This window comes from Melospiza melodia, chromosome Z (genome assembly GCF_035770615.1).
Source record: "Melospiza melodia melodia isolate bMelMel2 chromosome Z, bMelMel2.pri, whole genome shotgun sequence".
Lineage (NCBI taxonomy): Eukaryota > Metazoa > Chordata > Aves > Passeriformes > Passerellidae > Melospiza > Melospiza melodia.
In genome coordinates, this window is record NC_086226.1 from 75,107,233 (window position 1) to 75,126,215 (window position 18,983).

Sequence of the window (18,983 nt, forward strand, 5' to 3'; positions counted from 1 at the left end):
TTCTTCACCCAGGGCACTGGAACTTGGGCTCCAGGGAAGTGGTCACAGCACCAGTCTGACAGAGCTCAGGAAATACACTCATGGCACTCTCATGGCACATGGTGTGATTCTTGGGGTGTCCTCTGTGGGGCCAGGAGCTGGACTGCAGTGATCTTTCTGGGTTGGTTCCAGCTCACAATATTCTATGAGTTTATGAAGCTCCACGGTGGACACTGAGCTTCTGCCAAGTCCATCATGTTTTGGATTTGCCAAGTGTAGTATTACTGTGCTGTCTGTATTCTGAAGTTGTCATTCAAGAGAAGAGCTTGAAGGTGACTGGAAAATTGGTAAATCCTGTGTCTGTTTTCAGTCTGAGCCTTAGTAATGCAGCTTCTAGCAGTGTTGCAGGATTTTTCTTCTTCATTTTGCAGTGTTTCAAACAAGTTGCTGACTACAATAGTCTGCCTTGGGGGTGCAAGGCTGCATGGTGACTCCAAGGTTATTTGTTTGGACATTACTGAGATATATTGTCAGGGAAGGGGAAAGGAAGAAGAGGAAAGTAGGAAAGAAGAACAGAAAGTTGCATTACAAGTTTGGGATGAGCCAATAGCAGGCTAGCTTTTATGATGGAGATGAGATAATATTGCTCTTTCTAAGCCTGAAGGACATAATCTGAAGTGAACAGTGTTTCATATAATATTTAGCAATCAATCTGCTTAATAGAAATAATCATTAATTCTAGCTCATGCTGAAGTATATGACAGGCACCTTTGAAATAAGGGCATTTTTATCTGGCTTTCTCAGGATGATGCAGAAACATTACTGCCCCTCATGATATATTACTCAGAAAACTACCAGAGCCCTTCCGAGGTGTCACTTCCCTGTTTGGCCAGACAGCAGGTTTGCTGGGATTTATGTTGACTCGACTAAACCAGTTTTGAGATTAAAACAGGATTAATCCAATCATGCTATTAGGATTTAGGAGTAAATAGGCCTCCAGATTAGGTACACAGAAACCATAGACACCACGGTGCCAGAAGGTGCCAGGCTGTTCCCTCGACTTCTCTGGGAATGCCGTCTCATGGGTCAATGCCCTTGCAAGGACCTAGGAAAACAATCATGTCCTTGATTTGTCCTTCTCTCCATCTGTTGCTAGTTCTACATGCAATTGCAAGATAGCTAAAGTATTTTGGATATGAGGAGGCAAGAGTACACACTGTCTGCATGTAATGTCCTTGCTCAGCTCTTGTGGGACCAAACTTGTTGACACAGCTAGTTCCTTCGAGTCCTATGTTCCCTTCCCACACAAAATTTATTTACCTAATATTTGAATATTTATCTAAATCTGAGCAACACAGATGATAGGATCAGTCCTGTATTTTGTTCAAGTTGACATTACTCTTGATGTCAATGCCTTTACCCACAACAGAGTAGATGAAAATTGTGTTTCGGAGTGAGTGGTCCATCTTTCACCTTCCCATCTCACACTGGCCCAAAGGTCTGAAGAATCACAGTGCTCTAGAAAATGGGATCAAATGAGCCTTTTATTAAAGAAAATGACCTATACAATATTAACAAACAAAACACTTTGCTAATTCTTTGAGAGATGGCCTGTCCAGGCAAGAAGATTGCCCTACATCTTAGGAGCAGGTAGATTTTAGAAATAGCATGAGCAGATTTGCATTTAAGTTGATAAAGAATGGCAGATAAATTTTCCATGAAAGTTCTCAATGAGCTACCATTCTTAAATCATCTCATCCAAATTGAACAAAGAGTAAAAACAATGGATTTTTGCATGGATGCCCTTCAGTTTGTCTTCTTCAATAGTCTGTTTTCTATCAGATGTGACTAAAAGTAGCATTTTTTCATACCTGTTAAAAAAAATTAACTTCATACTGTATTATAGGAACTTCTTTTATTCCAGGAGAGAGCAGTCAATTAGGCGAGTTACAGATCAGAAAACACCTATGCAATTGGGAAGCATCAAGCCAAATGCACACATGCTGTGATTACATTCCCTATGAATGGATAAATTACAAAACTGTGTGTGTAGTGCTCCTGTTGAAAAAATTTCTTTGTAGTCATAAGTGACACATGAAGTCCTTTTGAATGGAGGACAGAGTGGGATTTTAGGCTTCCCCTGAGGTGCTGAACAAGTCCACCACACTTATCGATCCTCTGCCAAGTTAAACTCCTGCAAAGCACATCATATTGCAGTTTGAGCTTCATCACAAAACGAAGCTTGCGCTCTGTCAAATAAGTTTTCTGGCTTTACTGTCTTGTTTTATGTAGGCCTGGTTGCTGTGCTGGCTCTACATCATTAGAAAAATATGTAACATCTAATGAGTTCCCAGATGATACGCTGAACTTCATCAAAACACATCCACTGATGGATGAGGCTGTACCCTCCATTGTCAACCGACCCTGGTTCCTGAGGACAATGGTCAGGTACGTGCACCGAGTGAGCTCTGTCTGCACTGTAGCTGCCAAGTTGTGCCAACAGCCTTGCTTCCAATACCCTCCAACTCTGCACATGTCCTGGTGTCCTGGGCATGAATCCAGCTAGGAATGGTGGCAGAGCTGAGCAGATGCTGCGGAACTCCCTGAGGAGCTTTCAAGATAGGAAAGACCTCAGTCTTTTCCAACCGTGCTGTGCTGAAGCCGGATGTTGTAGGAACTGCTGTGCAGGGAAGGCTTAATCACCTTTTGGCTTACGGGTCAGTGTTTGAGATGGCTCAGTAAAAACTTGAGGCAAGGATCAGCAGAGAACTCAGGAATATGTACACAGGATACAAACACGTCTGCCAGGATATGTTCACAGGATATGTAGATGTCTGTCAGGTTATGTTCTGGTAAGCTTTAATGTTTGCACAAGTGTGTAGGGCAGAAGTAATTGCCTAATCTGCATCCTTTCTATGGCAACAAGAAAAAAAATAATAACAGATCAAACAAAGACTCCTAAATCAGCAAGTGTTAAATACGCTATCCCCTTCCTATCAAAATACATTCCCACTCCTGCTGTGGTCATTATACTACTTATCTACCCTGCAGCAGTGAACAGAATAATGTGACTAACTTTTGCAGTATTTTCCACTCTTCCCCTGAGCAAAGGTAGAATATTGTTTTGGGCACTTAGTTCTGTGGAAGGGTCTGACTTCGTTACAGTAATGTATCATGTCAGGTTTTCTGTCAGGTTCTGTGCCTCCAACCAAAGATGAGAGTAACAAGCTCCACAGAGTGCTTCCCTTTGATAGGCAGTACCATCCAACTGGTACCAAACCACCAGTATACTTGTTTTCAATAAATTGTGTCACCCCAAGATTTGATTTCACCTCAGTGCTGATCTTGTTCAGTGGTGGTTGTGTGATTATTTTTAGTGAGGTAAAGTGGTGTTTAGCATCTTACTCTTGAAGTGGCACAGCTTTTCTTGACAAAACAAGTTGAACCTAGCTCAGCTGCTTTTAATGTGACAGAGCTTGAAATTTTTAAAACAATTCACTGTACTGATTCTCTATCCCTGTCTGAAGAAATCACCAGGTTTTTGGAAGGATAATTCCTAAATGGCCTCAGGCTCCTAGCTGCCCTTCAGCTTTCTGAACGTCTAGACACTTCTGAAATTCTGTACACTTCTGGTGGCTACTGGATGTGTGGGTATGCAAACATGTCAAAAATCCCCAACATCTGGGGAGCCAAATTGGTATAGTCTGTGCTGATTTATAGAGAGGTAGGAAAAGTGCTTAAATGTGTTTTATGGTTGCTAGAAATCTACCATACACTTATCTGACATGAAGAAAGTGATCAAATAAATGAAAATTTTGTGATTATCTCTGTGATTTATCTGTGAAAATGCTCTATTGTTTTAGATATCGCCTGACCAAAATTGCTGTTGACTCTGCTGCTGGGCCATATCAGAACTATACCGTGGTTTTCTTGGGGTCAGAGAAGGGAATCATCCTGAAGTTCTTGGCACGGACAGGAAACACTGGTTTCCTAAATGACAGCCTTTTCCTGGAGGAGATCAATGTTTACAACCCTGAAAAGTGTGTATCTGATTCTTTGTACTCATGTATGGGTGACTTTGAACTTGTGATTTCCCAGAGAATAACTTGTCCCGTGGAAACGGAAGTGGTTAGAGAAGCCAAGTTTTTTGGGTAATTTTAAAATTGTTTAGGGAGGGGATGTCTGCTTATCAGTCTCTACATTGCAATAAGATTTTTTTATTCAGGCTGTGTAGAAAATAGCCCATCCTATGCAGCAGCTGATAGATAATTAAAAGTGAAGTTCTGGAAAGGAAGATTAATTTTCTAATCCTATAAAAAACCCTGATTCCTCTCCAAATAACTCAGCAAGCAGCAAGCTACTCTCCAAGGGAAATTTTCCACATTTCAGTCTTCCTCAAATATGCCTAAGGGGGCTTTGAAGTGAGCCATAATCATGCAGAAATTTCAGCTACTTTGAGTGCTGGAAAAGAATAAACACAAAAACAAAGGGCCGTCAGAAGCTTTTCTGGTGTGCTGTTGCTCCCAAATTCTTAACTATCCCATGCATTTTTAATACTTCTTATATGTCTGTCAGTATTTTTAGTGGCTATTGTGTGTTCTTTTCTCCTTGACTCGTTCAATTCTACCTTCCTTACGGATCTTTTTGGCAGAAGCTTTTTGCGATCTTATTTTTTCAGCCTGGGGGACAGTTAGGGTTTCCCCCAGCAGAGCCCGGTTACACCCACATCCCGCTTTTATCCTAATCAGGTGCAGCTACGACGGCATGGAGGACAGGCGGATCATGGGCCTGCAGCTCGACAGGCCCAGCAGCGGCCTGTACGTCGCCTTCTCCACCTGCGTCATCAAGGTGCCCCTGGGGCGCTGCGAGCGCCACGGCAAGTGCAAAAAGTACGTGTTTGGTGGTGGCTGTCAGGGGCCTGGGCACCGGGCAGGCTGCCGCGCCCCTGAATGCCACCTTGTGCTCTTCTCTCCCAAGGGCCTGCATAGCGTCCAGGGACCCGTACTGCGGATGGGTGAAGGAGAGCGGGGTGTGCGCGCAGCTGGTCCTTGGCTCCAAGTGAGTAAGGGCTCTGGCTGGAAGGGCTCTGAAGCTCTGGCGGTGGTGCCAGGCAGTCTTGGGCAAAGCTATTTGGAACATGCGTCTTTTAGAGAGGGAAAAATGTGGGAAGTGTTTGTTTCCATCTTATTTGCATTCACCTCCGAAATGTCTCGCAAATTTTTTTGATGTGAACCGTCAGCTGATTGGTAACTGCTGAAAGAGGAGGAAGAAGAAAATGAAAGAGCTGTATTAAGGTCTGTGTATTATTGAAAGGAGTGAATTGGATGGATATGTCTGAACCAGCCTACACTGGAGCCATCACAGCTGATTAAAGAGGCAATAAAATCCAAATTAAATTACTGAAGTAATTTGTCCACTGAAAACAAAACCAGTCCTTCTAATTTACTGTGCATTACTAAGAGGAATAACAGAGCACAGTAAGGGCTTTAAACAGATTTAGAGAAGTGCTGGATCTCCCCTTGCTTAACAGTAGAATTTAATTATTTTATGATAATGAAAGTCTGGGAAGGTTACAGGGAGCAAACCCACTTCAGAGCTCACATTTCATGGCCACTTCTGACGCACCACATGACTGCCCACTCTGAGCTATCAGCTGTACTCCCTCATGGTAGTAGTGGAAGTGTAGCACAGATATCACAGAGCCTTGACAGCCCTACATCTGACACCACTTAACTCTGCTTCTCTGCAGGTCCTCACTATGTAATGGACAAGCATACTGTGCTTCTGTCTTGTTCTTAATTTGCTGATTTCCACCATCTGCTGGGGGTGCTGTAGCAGTATGTGTCTGTATATGTTTGACTTCAAAAGTGTGGGCTGTTTCTGATTTGACTTTTGGTAGGGTAATGTTAAAATGTACCTGTGTTCATATCAGGTTTTTCATAACTCCAAAAAGTGCTCAAGGCTTCTTCAACTTCCATGGCAAGTTGTAGGAGACTTCCATACCTCACTTTTTAGAGTAGCTCCCACTTTCCTCAATAGATCCATCGAGAAAGAGGCTATGCAGCCTGCAGTGATGAAGTCCAAAAGAGATCAAGGCAGCCCATGTTCTGTCCAGTGCTTAGGAAGGGGGTCCAGATCAGCTGTGAAGGTATCTGGTGAAGTTCTAAGCTGGCCAACAGGAGGCAGAGATGTTAGTCATCCTCCAGGAGTAGATGACAGTAGAGCAGGTGCTTTAAGAGCACAGAGCTAGAATGAGTTGTCTGCAAGGGTAATTATGCCTCAATGGCAGGATCCTAATATAGGCAAGGGCTTGTATTTGGAAGTTTTCCAAGGTTCTTGTCATTCACCTTTGACCACACAGGAAGTTGGAAGAACAGCTTCCATAGTTATCCAAAATCACAGAGAGAGCTTGGGAGCATAAGCTGAGCACATCAGCTAGAAAAGCACGTGAGTGTTTGTCAGTAGAGCCCCTGAGTTAAAAGGAATACCTCTTGTGGGATGGACACTATGCCTTGAGCCTCATCTGGTGCCGTACCCAAGTGACTGCTGAAATTCAGGCTTCTTCCTCAAGCACAGTACCTGCCCAGTGGGTTGGCTCCCTCCCCTCTCCAAAGTGCCAGTGTGCCTGATCTACTCTGTGCACAGGTAGATCAGGTGTGTAGGGTTACAGGTGCTTCTGATAACATCCTGTATTTAACAGTTTAAAAAATGCAAGTCTTTTCTTCCCTCAGTAACGAGGCATGCTGTGGATTTTTAAAATGTAGTAATATAAAGGAAAAGTATCATCAGAAGCCAAGAAATCATTAAGCAATGATGAATAGCTCAAATGTGTATGTTGCGGTTTTTCAGCCTTTGTGTGGAATTTCCAAAGAAATAGCTGGTTTCACAGCGGGGATTTATTTCAATTGAACATGTGATAATTTCTTTCTGGTTATGCCTATGACTGTTGTTATTCATACTGTTTTGTTTCCTTCTCTTATTTAGACTGTCATTTGAACAGGACATAGAACGTGGCAATACAGATGGCCTGGGTGACTGCCAAAGTAAGCAAAGCTTTTACTTCTATTTACCGTGTGTCACAGTATCCTTCTGAATGCCTCAAATCACCATTACCTGTCAGGCATTCTTTTGTAGCAACATAAGCCATGACAGGGACAGCAATGTAGCTAATGGTGCAGGTTCACAAGAAGAACTGTTGTTTAAATGCATTTGAGGAAAATAGCCCAGTTAATGTGATTTATACAAACACTGGACTTCAGAGTGGTTGCATAACAAGAAAAGCCCAGCTCTAGAGGATATTGATTACAGCAATGGCATAATGAATTGGGGTCATTGTCTTTATTAGCCCTGGTGGTTGGGTTGTTTATGTAAATGTACAGAAGTGGCTTGGTTTCTTGGTGTAGTCTGTGACTTGGACTACATTCCCATGCAGCACAGTGAGACAGAGAAATATATCTTCAGCTTTGGATCCGGATCAAGAAATGACAGCTGCTTAGTTTGTGAATTTTAGGGAATTTTACATACAGTCTGGACAACCTCATGGTATTCAGGGTCAGGTACTATTGCATTGCCTAAGAAATTTTAATGGTAAACCTTAAATACTGACAGCGTGAGCTGGAAGATTAAACACAGTCTTTAAACATTTACGGCTTTGTACTGAAATGCTTAAAAGTGCATAGCTTGCACTGCATGCAAGGAAACCTTGCTGATTTCTGAGCCTTCAGGAATACCAACATCTGTGTTCAGGACAGCTCCTCTTCCAAATGTTCTCACCAAGACTGGTTTGATTCTGAGCTCCAAATATTATTTAAAAACCTCATGAAATCAAGACTCTCATTCTTTTCAGTTTAATTTGCACTGATGCAATAAAACTGATGAAGCTGAGGAATCAATGTACAGTGAGAGAGTCATTACTTCTGCAACACAGGGGAAAATAGCAGAGGGCTAGACTGTGCCATGGGACATGGTGTGGGCCAGACGTTCTGTAGAAAGCCTGAGCCTTCTCATGCCTTGTGCATCCTTATTCAAGAGGCATTAATTACTGTCATCACTGTGCTTGGAGGAGTACAGGGGTTTCAGCCTCTGCCCTAAGATCAGGTAATACAGACCATTGCAAAGATTTTTGAAGGAGGGGTACGGATAGGCTCCCCTCTGTTCCCCTGTAAAATGGGTTAGCACCAAAATCAGGCCAGCTCCCAGCTGGTGTATCTTTGCTCTTTTCAGCCAGTTCTGCTCTCCTTGGGCAAATAGGTTAGGCAGGAGTGGAGTGTACCTGATATCAGTTACATAAAAAAGGAGGGTAGGAAATTATTCAGGAAGAGCACATTGTGCTTATGGAGAGAGATCTGCTTCTGTGCAGAGAGCAACAAAGCCCATGCCCTGCTTAAATCCCTCTTTAGCCCTGAATGGTGCATTGAACCTTGACACTGCACAGGGGTAGATTTCATTCCCTGGTAACACAGCAGATTTTATTACTTCATGTGATCTTGGGTCACCTGAGTTTTGTCCTCATTGACTCACATTGCTGGCTGCATCCCCTGCAGTGCCTTGCCTTAGACTAGGATTTACAAGGAAAGCAGGGGGCATGCTGGCCCTCTCTCCTTCAGTAGGTCCTGTACAGAGCTGGTCGTGAGCACTTTCAAAGACAGACATTGTTTTCGGGTATGTCTAAACATTAGTTTTGCCCGGGTCCTTAGGGTACAAATCACATGCTTGTAAATATCAGCTGAAACATTAACGCTTATTAGCAGCAAACTACTTAAAAGAAAGAACAAGATACAAATAATGATTTTTCCCCTGTTATTTGTCTTTCAGATTCCTTCGTAGCCCTGAATGGTAAGGAAGTTCTTAGTTTCAATATTTATTGACAGCAAATCCATTTTGGAGGAATCACTTTTTACTAAACTTAAAAATATTTTCATGCTTTTGTTATATTTAATGTTTCTTCCCAATTTATTTTGTTCATAGACATTTCAACTGCTACACCTGATCAAAAAATGTCTTACTACACAGTGTATGGTCAGTTTATGAGTGTTTTTAAAAATTCTCCCCAAATCCTTGTGTTAGCTAGTAGTATCTGTACTCAAATAGTTGTTATCTCATTTTACTTCTTTTGTCTTGGTTTTGAGGGCCCGATTCACTAATCACAACTAGGATGAAGTCATACTTCTTGGTTTTCAATCCCTCTTTTCTTGTCTTTCCTCAAAACTGTCTCGATTGAACTACAGTCAGATAAGGCCTATTTTAATAGCATGCCAGCAGACATGATTAAGAGCATGCTTCATCTGACACTCAAAGAAACACTTGGGTACAGTGATGCATCTTATCTGTTCACCAGGACAAACAAGAGATTAGCTCACATCCCACTTACAAGCTGTCCAGGCTGGTGTCGTTCCTGTTACATCAGCCAGTCAGAGATACCTTAGGGAAAGTAGAACTATCCCTGGGTTACAGAAAGATCTCTCTCTCATAAGGAAAATTAACCTTTTACCCATGTGGTTTGAGACTGGATTATGCCTCAATTCCTGAAGGTTCTTGTCTTTTCTAGGGTGAGTCATTTATGTTGTCCATTCAAATTTACATAGCAAATTAAATGACCTGAACTAAAGAGGATCTTTTCTGCAAGCCTCGAGTAGCAGGTTCCCATAAGGCAGCTGTTAATCTGTGCTCACAGTGCTTTCTACCACTTTGTTCTGTATATTTTGAATTACATTATGCTCTTTCTTGGAGTGAAGAGTAAATGTTTTCATGAGGAGTCACTGCAGAATAAATAATCACTTTAAATTCAAACCTAGACATATATTGCAATAGCTTTTCTTACAGACATCCTGAACAAAGACAAGTACTCACAAGCTAAGAGCTGCCAGTGAAGTCAATGGCAAAATTCGACGAGAGGTAGGAGCTTCCTTGTGAAGTTCCTTTCAGGCTGTAATACTAGCAGTTCATTAGGGCTAGATCAAATTCACCATGCATTTGGTTAATGTGAAGTTGTGATGAACTTTTAATTGATCCTTTTATCTTGTGCCTGCAGAGTATGTAGGTATGAAACTGAACCAATGACAGCTCAGTACAGCAGAATATAAATAACTGGAGGCACAGTAATGCTGTTCAACATTTGTAAAAGTAAAATCAAATTCCCCCTACTGTTTATTACCAGGAAATGAAAAATGTGCAGGTGAAACTTATTTGAAAGTATGGTAATGAAAACCAGTGAAGGGAATGTGCAAAATCAAAGGCAAGCTGAGACTTTCTGATATATGGAAGACTCACAGTTTCATCCGCATAGACAGTTAATACTTTCTTTCATTGTGAAATTGCTGTATTTCTAATGCACAAAGCAGTAATTAAAGAAGAGTAATAATAAAAATTCGTACTCTGAATACGAAGATAAAGAGAGTGGCTTTGGGTATAGTGCTGAAGTGCCAGAATTGTTCTAGATTTCCTGCTTGTATGTGAATTCCATAGTCTGCAGAGTTATAACTGTGGAACTGTGGTTCTGGATCCTGCCAGCTAGAGTATTAGTAGGTACTTTGGTAAAAATTATATTTTAATCTGACTAAGAAAGCAGAAAAGTGCTTCAAGTGAGCAACAGAAGGAAAAAAGCTGTAGTCCAAGAGAGTACAGGTAACAAAAGAGAGTACATTTGTCCAGGCATGTCAAGGCCAAAAAGAGACTCCATAAATGAACCCAGCTTTTAAAGCAGGATCTTACAGACAGGTGCAATGGAGAAACGCTGACCCAGCATTAGTGTGGGTTCCCGTTCATGTCCTGCCTTTTATGGTTTATTTCATTGACTCCTCTCAGGTACATCCTGATAACATGTTCTCTATGCAAGTCAGCTCACCTTTTACTGGTTTAGTAAAAATACCTAGTCTGATATTTTTGCAGTTGGGCTTTCTTTTCACCTTCCACTAGTGACCTTCTATTGATCTTCCACTAGGATGAGGTACTAAACCAGTCTCGGTAAACATGTTCCTGTTTGCCAGCTGTAGAGACTGGTCTGAGTAATTTTGCGTCTTGAAAAAACGAAAAAATTTATGAATTATCTCTTTTGATGGTACTGAGTACAGTTTAATGAAAAGGTAAATGGTATGTCACAATAGATTAAGCCTCAGAACACCAGTACCAGAATGCCAACTGAGTGAAGGCTCAGTGGGCTAAATATACCCAAAGTCATCTGAAGCTCCAAAAGAAGTCATAAGGCCTGATTCTCTTCACTTATGCCACTACAAATCATCCTCTTTCAACAGACTTACTGCCAATCTGTAGCAGTGTGAATGAGAGGAGAACCAAGCCCTTAATCTTTGCATTCCTGGCACCAGCCTCCTCCTGATTTTGGCACATGGGCTCTCTTCCTAAGGCAGCCTCACATGATCAGTTTTAAACAAGTAACGTGCAAAGTTCATGCAGGTGACTCCATTGACACCCAAGGAGAGGATCGCAGACGGAAGGTCTGGATGCAGAAAGTCAGAGAGAAATTATGCAGGAGACACATATTTAAACAAGGAGATTAAGCTAGATCACTCTGCAAAAGTCTAAGCAGCTTCAATTACCTTTGGAAACATCAATTCTTAGTGAATTGGGCCCTTATATTACCTCCTAGCCATAGTCCTTTCTCCCTCTACAGTATTGATTTAACTTTTCCTCTAATTGTCTAATTAGATTCCTTTAGCTGTTAATAGGATAGCGTGCAGATATCTTAACCTCTGAGATTCTAATGACTTGTGCATATTAGACCAACTATCAAATACTGATAGTATTGAATCTCTGTCTTTGTTTTAAACCTGAAAAAAAAACCTCTTTGCATTTTACAAGTGCACTTCAGAACAAGCTATAGTTTCAGAAGTGCACCTTTCTGAATCATTATCTGTGCTCACTAAGTGCTTTTACTCTGCCTCTGTTACTTGATTACAGCACTCCAAATGAAAAGTTTTTCCAAATAATGGAAGCACCTAATCCAGATTTTTTTAGAGTGTGTCTATTTGATTTTTACATGTTTTCTTTAAACAAAGACATTTGAAAAGCACTATGTGTACAGTTATTCAGATGCTTTGTTTTAAAACAAAGGCAGAATTGGTTTTTCAGATGTTTTTGTATTAACCATTATTAACACAGAGGTTATGGCCACATCTCAGATGTGCCAAAGCCTCAATACATTTCAACAAATCTTATTTGCAAGTTAGAGTGGTGAAAAATGGTGTAATGGGAAAAAAAGGCCCACTACATGTTGAGAACTATATAGTGCATTGTAAAGGCTTGATAATGGCTGTGTGTGAGAGGGCCAGGACTGGCTTGCCTGCCACTTCAGTCTTTCCTCTGTTTATGAGAGAAACTTAAATAGGTCATACATTTGTGGTGCTGCTCTGCTCAGAGGTGAAATTCACGCAGTGGGACTGGCTATTCAGGCACTTACAGGACACTGTGATACTGCTTACAGGAGCAGTATCACTGCCTCATAGTAAGTGTTTGCAAATACAGCTCTAACACAACTGGGACGGGCTATTAAGCTTTAATCTGCTTCCTCAAAATCCAGTGGAAGAAAGTTTGTCTCAATCAACTGTGTAAGATTGCTTCTCAGTGTGTACTAGTCTAATACATTAGTAACAGAGAGAATAAATATACTGATTCCTTGTATTTGTGTGGAACCCCTCTCTACCTAGTGACCATCTGGTACACATTAATAGCTTCACAAAGCCTTAGCTTTCCATTACCAGGAAGTTCTCTGTGTATTGGCAACATATGGTTCAAGAATGTTTTTTCCCCCCTGAAAAATGTGTCCCTTAAGCATATACTTCTTCTAGATTTCTGTATTATGAAATGTTTTTCTTTAACTATGCTTATAGCTTTTCCCCAGAACTCTTCCTTTAGGCATATTTAAAAGTGCGAGTGTCTGGAAAGAGATACAGGTGTAAAAATGCATGTCAAACACAGGCCTAAAATATGATTGCTACTTGGCAAGATTTTCTTCTCTTTTACCTCCTTATCAAGCAATGACTAATTGCAGTCTTATGGTGAGTGCACCACTATGTGTAAGCTGACCAAATACTGTACACATTATTGTTGTTGCTGAATGGGGTATAATCTTGAAGACTGGAACCCCATGACTTTTTGCACTGTGGTTTAATCCTTAGGGAAAAGAAAACATGAAAATTCCATAATTTCTATTTTCTAGTCTGTTCTCTGCCTTGTTATTTGTCTTGTTCCCGGAGAATGAGCACGGGAGTTGACAAGCGTAAAATAGTGTTGGAGTGAATGCTTTCAGGAGCCAGCATATTCTTGCTTCAAGAAGGGGGTGTGTTTTCAGTCGCTGGACCTCTACCAGTCCCTTTGGACACAAACAGTCCTGCTGCAGGACTGCTGTGAAGCAGGCAGAACATTTGGATTAGAGTTCAAATGGAGTCCTCTATCTGTGTGCTACCAACGTCCCCAGCCAGGACAGGACTTAGGGAAACCTTTTAAGAAAGGATCACATTTGGCTTCTCTTTTCTATTTGGATGACATTCTGTCTTAACAGAACACAGCATTTAAAACTCTGTCTTAAAACACAGCATTTAATTTGCTGCTTTAAAGAAAGATGGCTGGGAGAAAACACACTTTCTACCATGAGAGGGTAAAATATAATCCACTGCCCTTGTCAGTATAAAACCTTCAGAATGACATCCAGAGCTAAATTGTGTTAACAATTAGTTGGAGTTGAAGGGTGGCTTCATGGTGAGAGCACTGTAAATTTAACCAGTTTTCCTTTCTAAGCATACAAGTTAAAGGAGTTCATTGTGACCATGTCCTGTACAAAACATAGTTCAAAGTGCTCCCATATATAATTCAATTCAGTAAATCAAAATGGCTCCTCAAAAACTTATGGAGGAGCATAGGCATTTTTTTACTCTAAAGTCATTCATATTCAACAGGGTTTCTTTAATTCATATCATCTCAATAATAATTGCAGCAATTTGCTGACTTCATCAGTAGCTCAACACCATGAAGCTGGTGAAAGGGCTGGATAAAAAGAATCATGTGGGTGTATCTAAAAGCTTGGGGACATTGGTGGCCAACAGTTAGATTTTTGATAGTTGGAGTAGAATTGAGGATCTAGGTTCATCATCTCTCTCTAGACTTCTGAGAGCTGGGGCTGTATGGCTTTAGAAGCCATTTAAAACAGCATTTTTGAGATGCAGTTTTCAAAAGCTTTGTGGTTATCCAGGAGCTGTTTAAAATAAACTACAGAAGCACAGGCTCTACCTGCCCAGCTCTGTGCCTTCTGTGTGAGGCTTAAATTTCAGCTCCTTGTGTTGATCTGTCTCTACCCCAGTGAGTCTCAAATTATTTTTCTGAGCAGTGAAGCAAGATCAAGGAAAGGAGCAGAGAGAGGGTCCCTGCTAGGGCAGCCTGTAGCCTGGTGATTGGACTCCTCTCCAAGTGAGATTCATCTGAGGAAGGAAAATTAATTTGCTGGGCTGTTCAAAAGGAGACAGGAGAAAGGAGGGCTGCTGTCAGTCTGTCTAGAGTTATCTGACGAAAAATGTTATATGCCATCCTGTCTGTGAATAATCCAATTCTGTTAGTTTGAGCATGTGTCAAAAACCCCATTTTTTTAATGGGCTCCTTAAGAAAAGTAGGTAAGGGGGTATAGTTACTCTACAAATTAAGGAGGCCCAGAACTTGAATCCTGATGAAAATTACTCACTTTTTCACATGTACCAAAAGAAAAATTTCAGAATGGTTTTGAGGTCAAAATCTTGTAGTGTGGATGGCTTTTGGTGCCCTCTCCCCAAAGCAGCTGAGCCACTGGAAAGTCCATGTGGGAGCTGTCTTCCAGTGACAGTAGACTCCAAGCACCTCAAGCATTTAGGCGCTGATGTGCTTTTCAAGTCCAGCTGCAAAGAGTGCATGAGTTTGCAAACATGCTGTTGTCCCATCCAAAGCACATTTCAAATTGTGCTGTGTTTCCAGTGGGGCAAGTTCTGTGAGTGTGCTCTTTGTTGGGGTGTGTATGATATGCAAGAAGCAGCTCAGTCTTGTTCAGGGCAGCAGTAACAATGTCTAGAGCATTTGTAATGGAAAAAAGGCATGTGAGACCTCAGCCTCAGCTGCTGCTGGAGTCAGGGGTTCTTGGGCCGATCCCGTGGTGAGGCACTGTGTGCACTGTTGCTCTGAGTAGAAATGGTGCTCAGTCTTGTGCTTATTTCAGAGCCGTTTTGGGCCACCGGCTCAGACAGGACCAACAGTGATGGTGCAAGCGGGTGTGAGCAGCTGGCCCGGGGTGTTTCCCGTCGGGAGAGGAGGGCCTTAGTGAGAGCACACTGGTGTTGGGCAGTCCCTCACTCCCTGGGGACATGAGGTGGAGTGCCTCATGATGTCACCCTTTTGTAGTTCTTCTGGCATTCCCAATCAGTTCCAGCCATTTTGGACTTTGTTCTGCTCTACATTGATTTTTTTATCTGCTTTTTGACTGAGCCAGTATCAGACAGCTTGGGCTGACGCTTCAGTTTCAGTCAGGCATGTGTGCTGAATCCAGCCAAAGGATGCTTGACTCGGATAAAGTGTGCTTACCCTCTTTCTTATGCATTTAACTCTGTGGAGAAGCACAGAACTGCCAGCTCAGTGGCAGCACCTTTTAGCACCTGGATCTGGGAGGTTCAAATCCCCTCTTCCTTCGGAGTCACATTTTGAAGGACTTTTGAAGTATTACTCAGCCTAAGACAAGATGTTCACCTGTCACGGAAGCAAAGCAGTCTGTACATCCCTGAGCATGGGGAGGTAGCATGGGGTGGTAAGTGACTAATGAGACTTGTCTTCCCTACCTGTATTTATAATGTGAACAGGACACTCCAGTTCCCTAGTCCCAAGCACCACCACTTCTGACTCTCGCGCTCGACAGGGTTATGATGCTAGGGGACGCATGCTGGATTGGAAGCATCCGCTTGGTTCATCTGAAAATACAGATCCATATGTGGCAGTTTCATCCCATAATCATCAAGACAAGAAGGGTAAGGCCTTGGAAATGACATCCTGTGGTGAGGAGGGAGGGGGAGGAGGACTAAAGTGTAACTGCTTCCAGCTGGCTCAGAGTAACATGTAATGAAACTCCCGTGCTATAATTAAAAGCTTATCGTAAAGTCTGAAACTAAACAGCCAATCTTAGAGTCAGTCCTAGATAATTCACTGCCTGAGGAATCCACACAAAACAAACAGAAGTGTATGCCTTTATAGAGAGTTTTGTGCATGTGTATGGGAAGGGGGGAAGCAGAGGATTTAGCTCTCTAAATTTGATCTCTCCTGTTGTCTGACAAAGCAAGATCCATGGCTTCCTATTGTTCTAAAGGATGCATTTTTATATTGCCTTTCTCTGAATTCCCAAGGCAGCACAACAGTTCTCAGCTAATTTCACATTATTTCCATCTCTCAATAGCCATAGAATCATAAAATCATGAAGTGCTTTGATTTGGATGGGACCATAAAGATCATCTTATTCTAAACCCCCCCTGCCATGACCAGACAGACTTTCCACTTGACCAAGTTGTTCCGAACCCCATTCAACCTGGCCTTAAACAGTTTCGGGAATGGGCCATCAACAACTTCTCTGGGCAGCCTGTTTCAATGCTTCACCACCCAGAGTAAAGAATTACTCCGAGTATAGAATTTCTTCTTCATACCTAATTTAAACCTGCCTCCATTCAGTTTGAAGCCATTTGCCTTGTCCTATCACTACATGCCCTTGTAAAAAGTCCCTCTTCAGCTCTTATATATTCCCCTCTAGGTACTGGAAGGCTGCTATAACATCTTCCCAGAACCTTCTCTTCCTCAGCCTGAGCAACCCCAGCTCTGTCAGCCCTCTGATCATCTTTGTGGCCCATGTCTTTCCTGTGCTCTGGACACAGCACTCCGGGTGGGGTCTCACATGAGCAGAGCAGAGGGGCTAAATCCTCTTCCTCGCCCTGCTGGCCACACTGCTCTGGATGCAGCCCCATATACATTTGGCTTTCTGGGCTGTGAGTTGCCCTGCTCAGGTGCTTTGCACTTGGCCTTGTTAAACCTCAGGGTTCCCACGGGTCTACTTCTCAATCTTGTCTGAGTCCCCCTGGATGGCATCCTGTCCTTCAGGTGCATCAGTCACACCACACAGCTTGATGTCATCTGCAAACTTCCTGAAGGATCACTCTGTCATTGATGTCACTCACTATGTCATTGATGAAGATGTTGGTCCCAAAATTGACCCCTGAAGGACACCACTTGTCACTGATCTCCATTCAGACCTCAAGCCATTGACCACTATTCTCTGAATAAGGCTGTCCAGTGAATTCCTTATCCATTAAATTGTCCACCCATCGAGTCCATCTCTCTCCAATTTAGAGAGAAGGATGTTGTGGGGGACCATGTCAAAGGCCTTACAAAAGTCCAGATAAGTGACATGTGTAGCTCTTTCCTCATCCATTGATGGACTCTCTTCACCAAGTTAGTCAGGCAATATTTGCCCTTGGTGAAGCCGTACTGGCTGTCTTGAGCACCTTCCTGCCCTCCATGTGCCTTAACAGAGTTTCTAGGAAGATATGTTCCGTGATCCGGTCACAGAGATAATGGGACTGACAAGCTGATAGTTCGCAGGGCCCTTCTTTCTACCCTTTTTTAAGATGGGTACAAAATTTTCCTTTTTCCAGTCACCTGACTGCCACACTTTTCTAATATCATAGACAGTGGCTTGGTAATTAAATCAGGCCAATTCCTGGGACTCTGGGATAGATATCACAATGTTGTATAGACTTTGGTATGTTCGGGTTCTGCAAGTAGTCCCAAGCCTGATTTTTTATTACAGTGGGAGGGACTTTGCTCCCCCAGGCCCTGTCTTGTGGACCAAACACTCAAGAGGCACGGGAACAGAGGTTGCAGGAGAAGACTGAGGGAAAATTGTTGTTAAATGCCTCAGCCCTCTCCTCATTGCTTGCCAGGTGGAGTACATCTTCTTCAACCTTCCTTTTCTGGCTGACATACCTGTAGAAGTCCTTCTTGTTATTCTTGGCATCCCTTGCCTAGTTCAGCTCCAGCTACACCTTGACCTTCCTGGCTCTATCCATACACAACCAGACTGTGTTCCTATAGTTTTTCCATGATACCTGTCCCTTCTTCCACCACCTGTGCATTTCATTTTTGCCCTTTAGTTCAGCTAGCAGGTCCCAATACAGCCATTCAGTCTCTTGTCTTCCCATCCAATTTCTTTCACCTGGGTTTCAGTGAAATCTTCAGGAGATTCAGAAATCTTCAGGAGATCTCCCAAGGGAGATATCCTTACAGATCTGTCAGCTATGTTCTGCTCCCTTGTTCTTGAGGGCAGTTTCCCAGGGCGTCCTACTGCCCTTCTTGAAGAGCTGAAGTTTGCTCTTCTAAGATGCTGGGTCCTGGCTTTACTTTTTGCCTGACCCATGTGCCTGAGGACTGTAAACTCCACCAGTGCATGATCACTGCAGCCCAGGCTCCTGCCACTTGTGACATCACCAATCAGGTCCAGTATTCCAGTGCAGACAAGGAAAGCCTGCTCTATTTAACCATTGAGCAAACTGGGAGTAGTCCTAGTCACTGGTCCTCAGTCCCACTGTCTTCAGTGAGACCAGAGCAAAAAATTCCTTTTAGTGTGTTCATTAGTGTACATTAAATGGTGCATAAATATCTACTCATTGAGAGGTTCTGTGTTTTGTTTTTCACATATTAAAATGTTGGGATTTGGGTGTCATTTCCCAGTGTTCAGACCACTGCTGAAGCTCAGAGTCTAGTAGAATTCTGGTCCTTTGTCCTCCATTCTTCCTCTGCCATAGATACAGAGAATTAGGCAAAGAATTGCCAAAATTTGCTGCTTGAACATAGAGAAGAACCTTTTCTCCTATGTAGAGGTGGTGGTGCCCCTCATTGCATCTTGACCCTCATCCTTCTTTCAGTTCCTTTTAATCTGTATCTCAGATTTTAATATGGTTCCTTTCAAACAGGGGAGTTAGGTTCAAATAGCTCCATTGCCTAGA

General features: G+C 42.4%; 1 protein-coding gene across 5 annotated transcripts in view; it reads left to right on the top strand.

Moving 5' to 3' along the window:
- Positions 1–18,983, top strand: part of SEMA6A (semaphorin 6A) — a 119,070-nt gene that overhangs the window by 74,662 nt on the left and 25,425 nt on the right. For 3 of the 5 annotated variants that reach the window (XM_063180705.1, XM_063180707.1, XM_063180706.1), the window contains exons 12-19: positions 2,272–2,427; positions 3,843–4,019; positions 4,728–4,868; positions 4,957–5,037; positions 6,964–7,022; positions 8,794–8,814; positions 8,947–8,997; positions 15,801–15,965. In XM_063180705.1, coding sequence (XP_063036775.1) covers positions 2,272–2,427; positions 3,843–4,019; positions 4,728–4,868; positions 4,957–5,037; positions 6,964–7,022; positions 8,794–8,814; positions 8,947–8,997; positions 15,801–15,965 — 851 coding nt within the window. The remainder of the gene's footprint in view (positions 1–2,271; positions 2,428–3,842; positions 4,020–4,727; positions 4,869–4,956; positions 5,038–6,963; positions 7,023–8,793; positions 8,815–8,946; positions 8,998–15,800; positions 15,966–18,983) is intronic. The other 2 variants (XM_063180708.1, XM_063180709.1) reach the window with 2 other exon arrangements.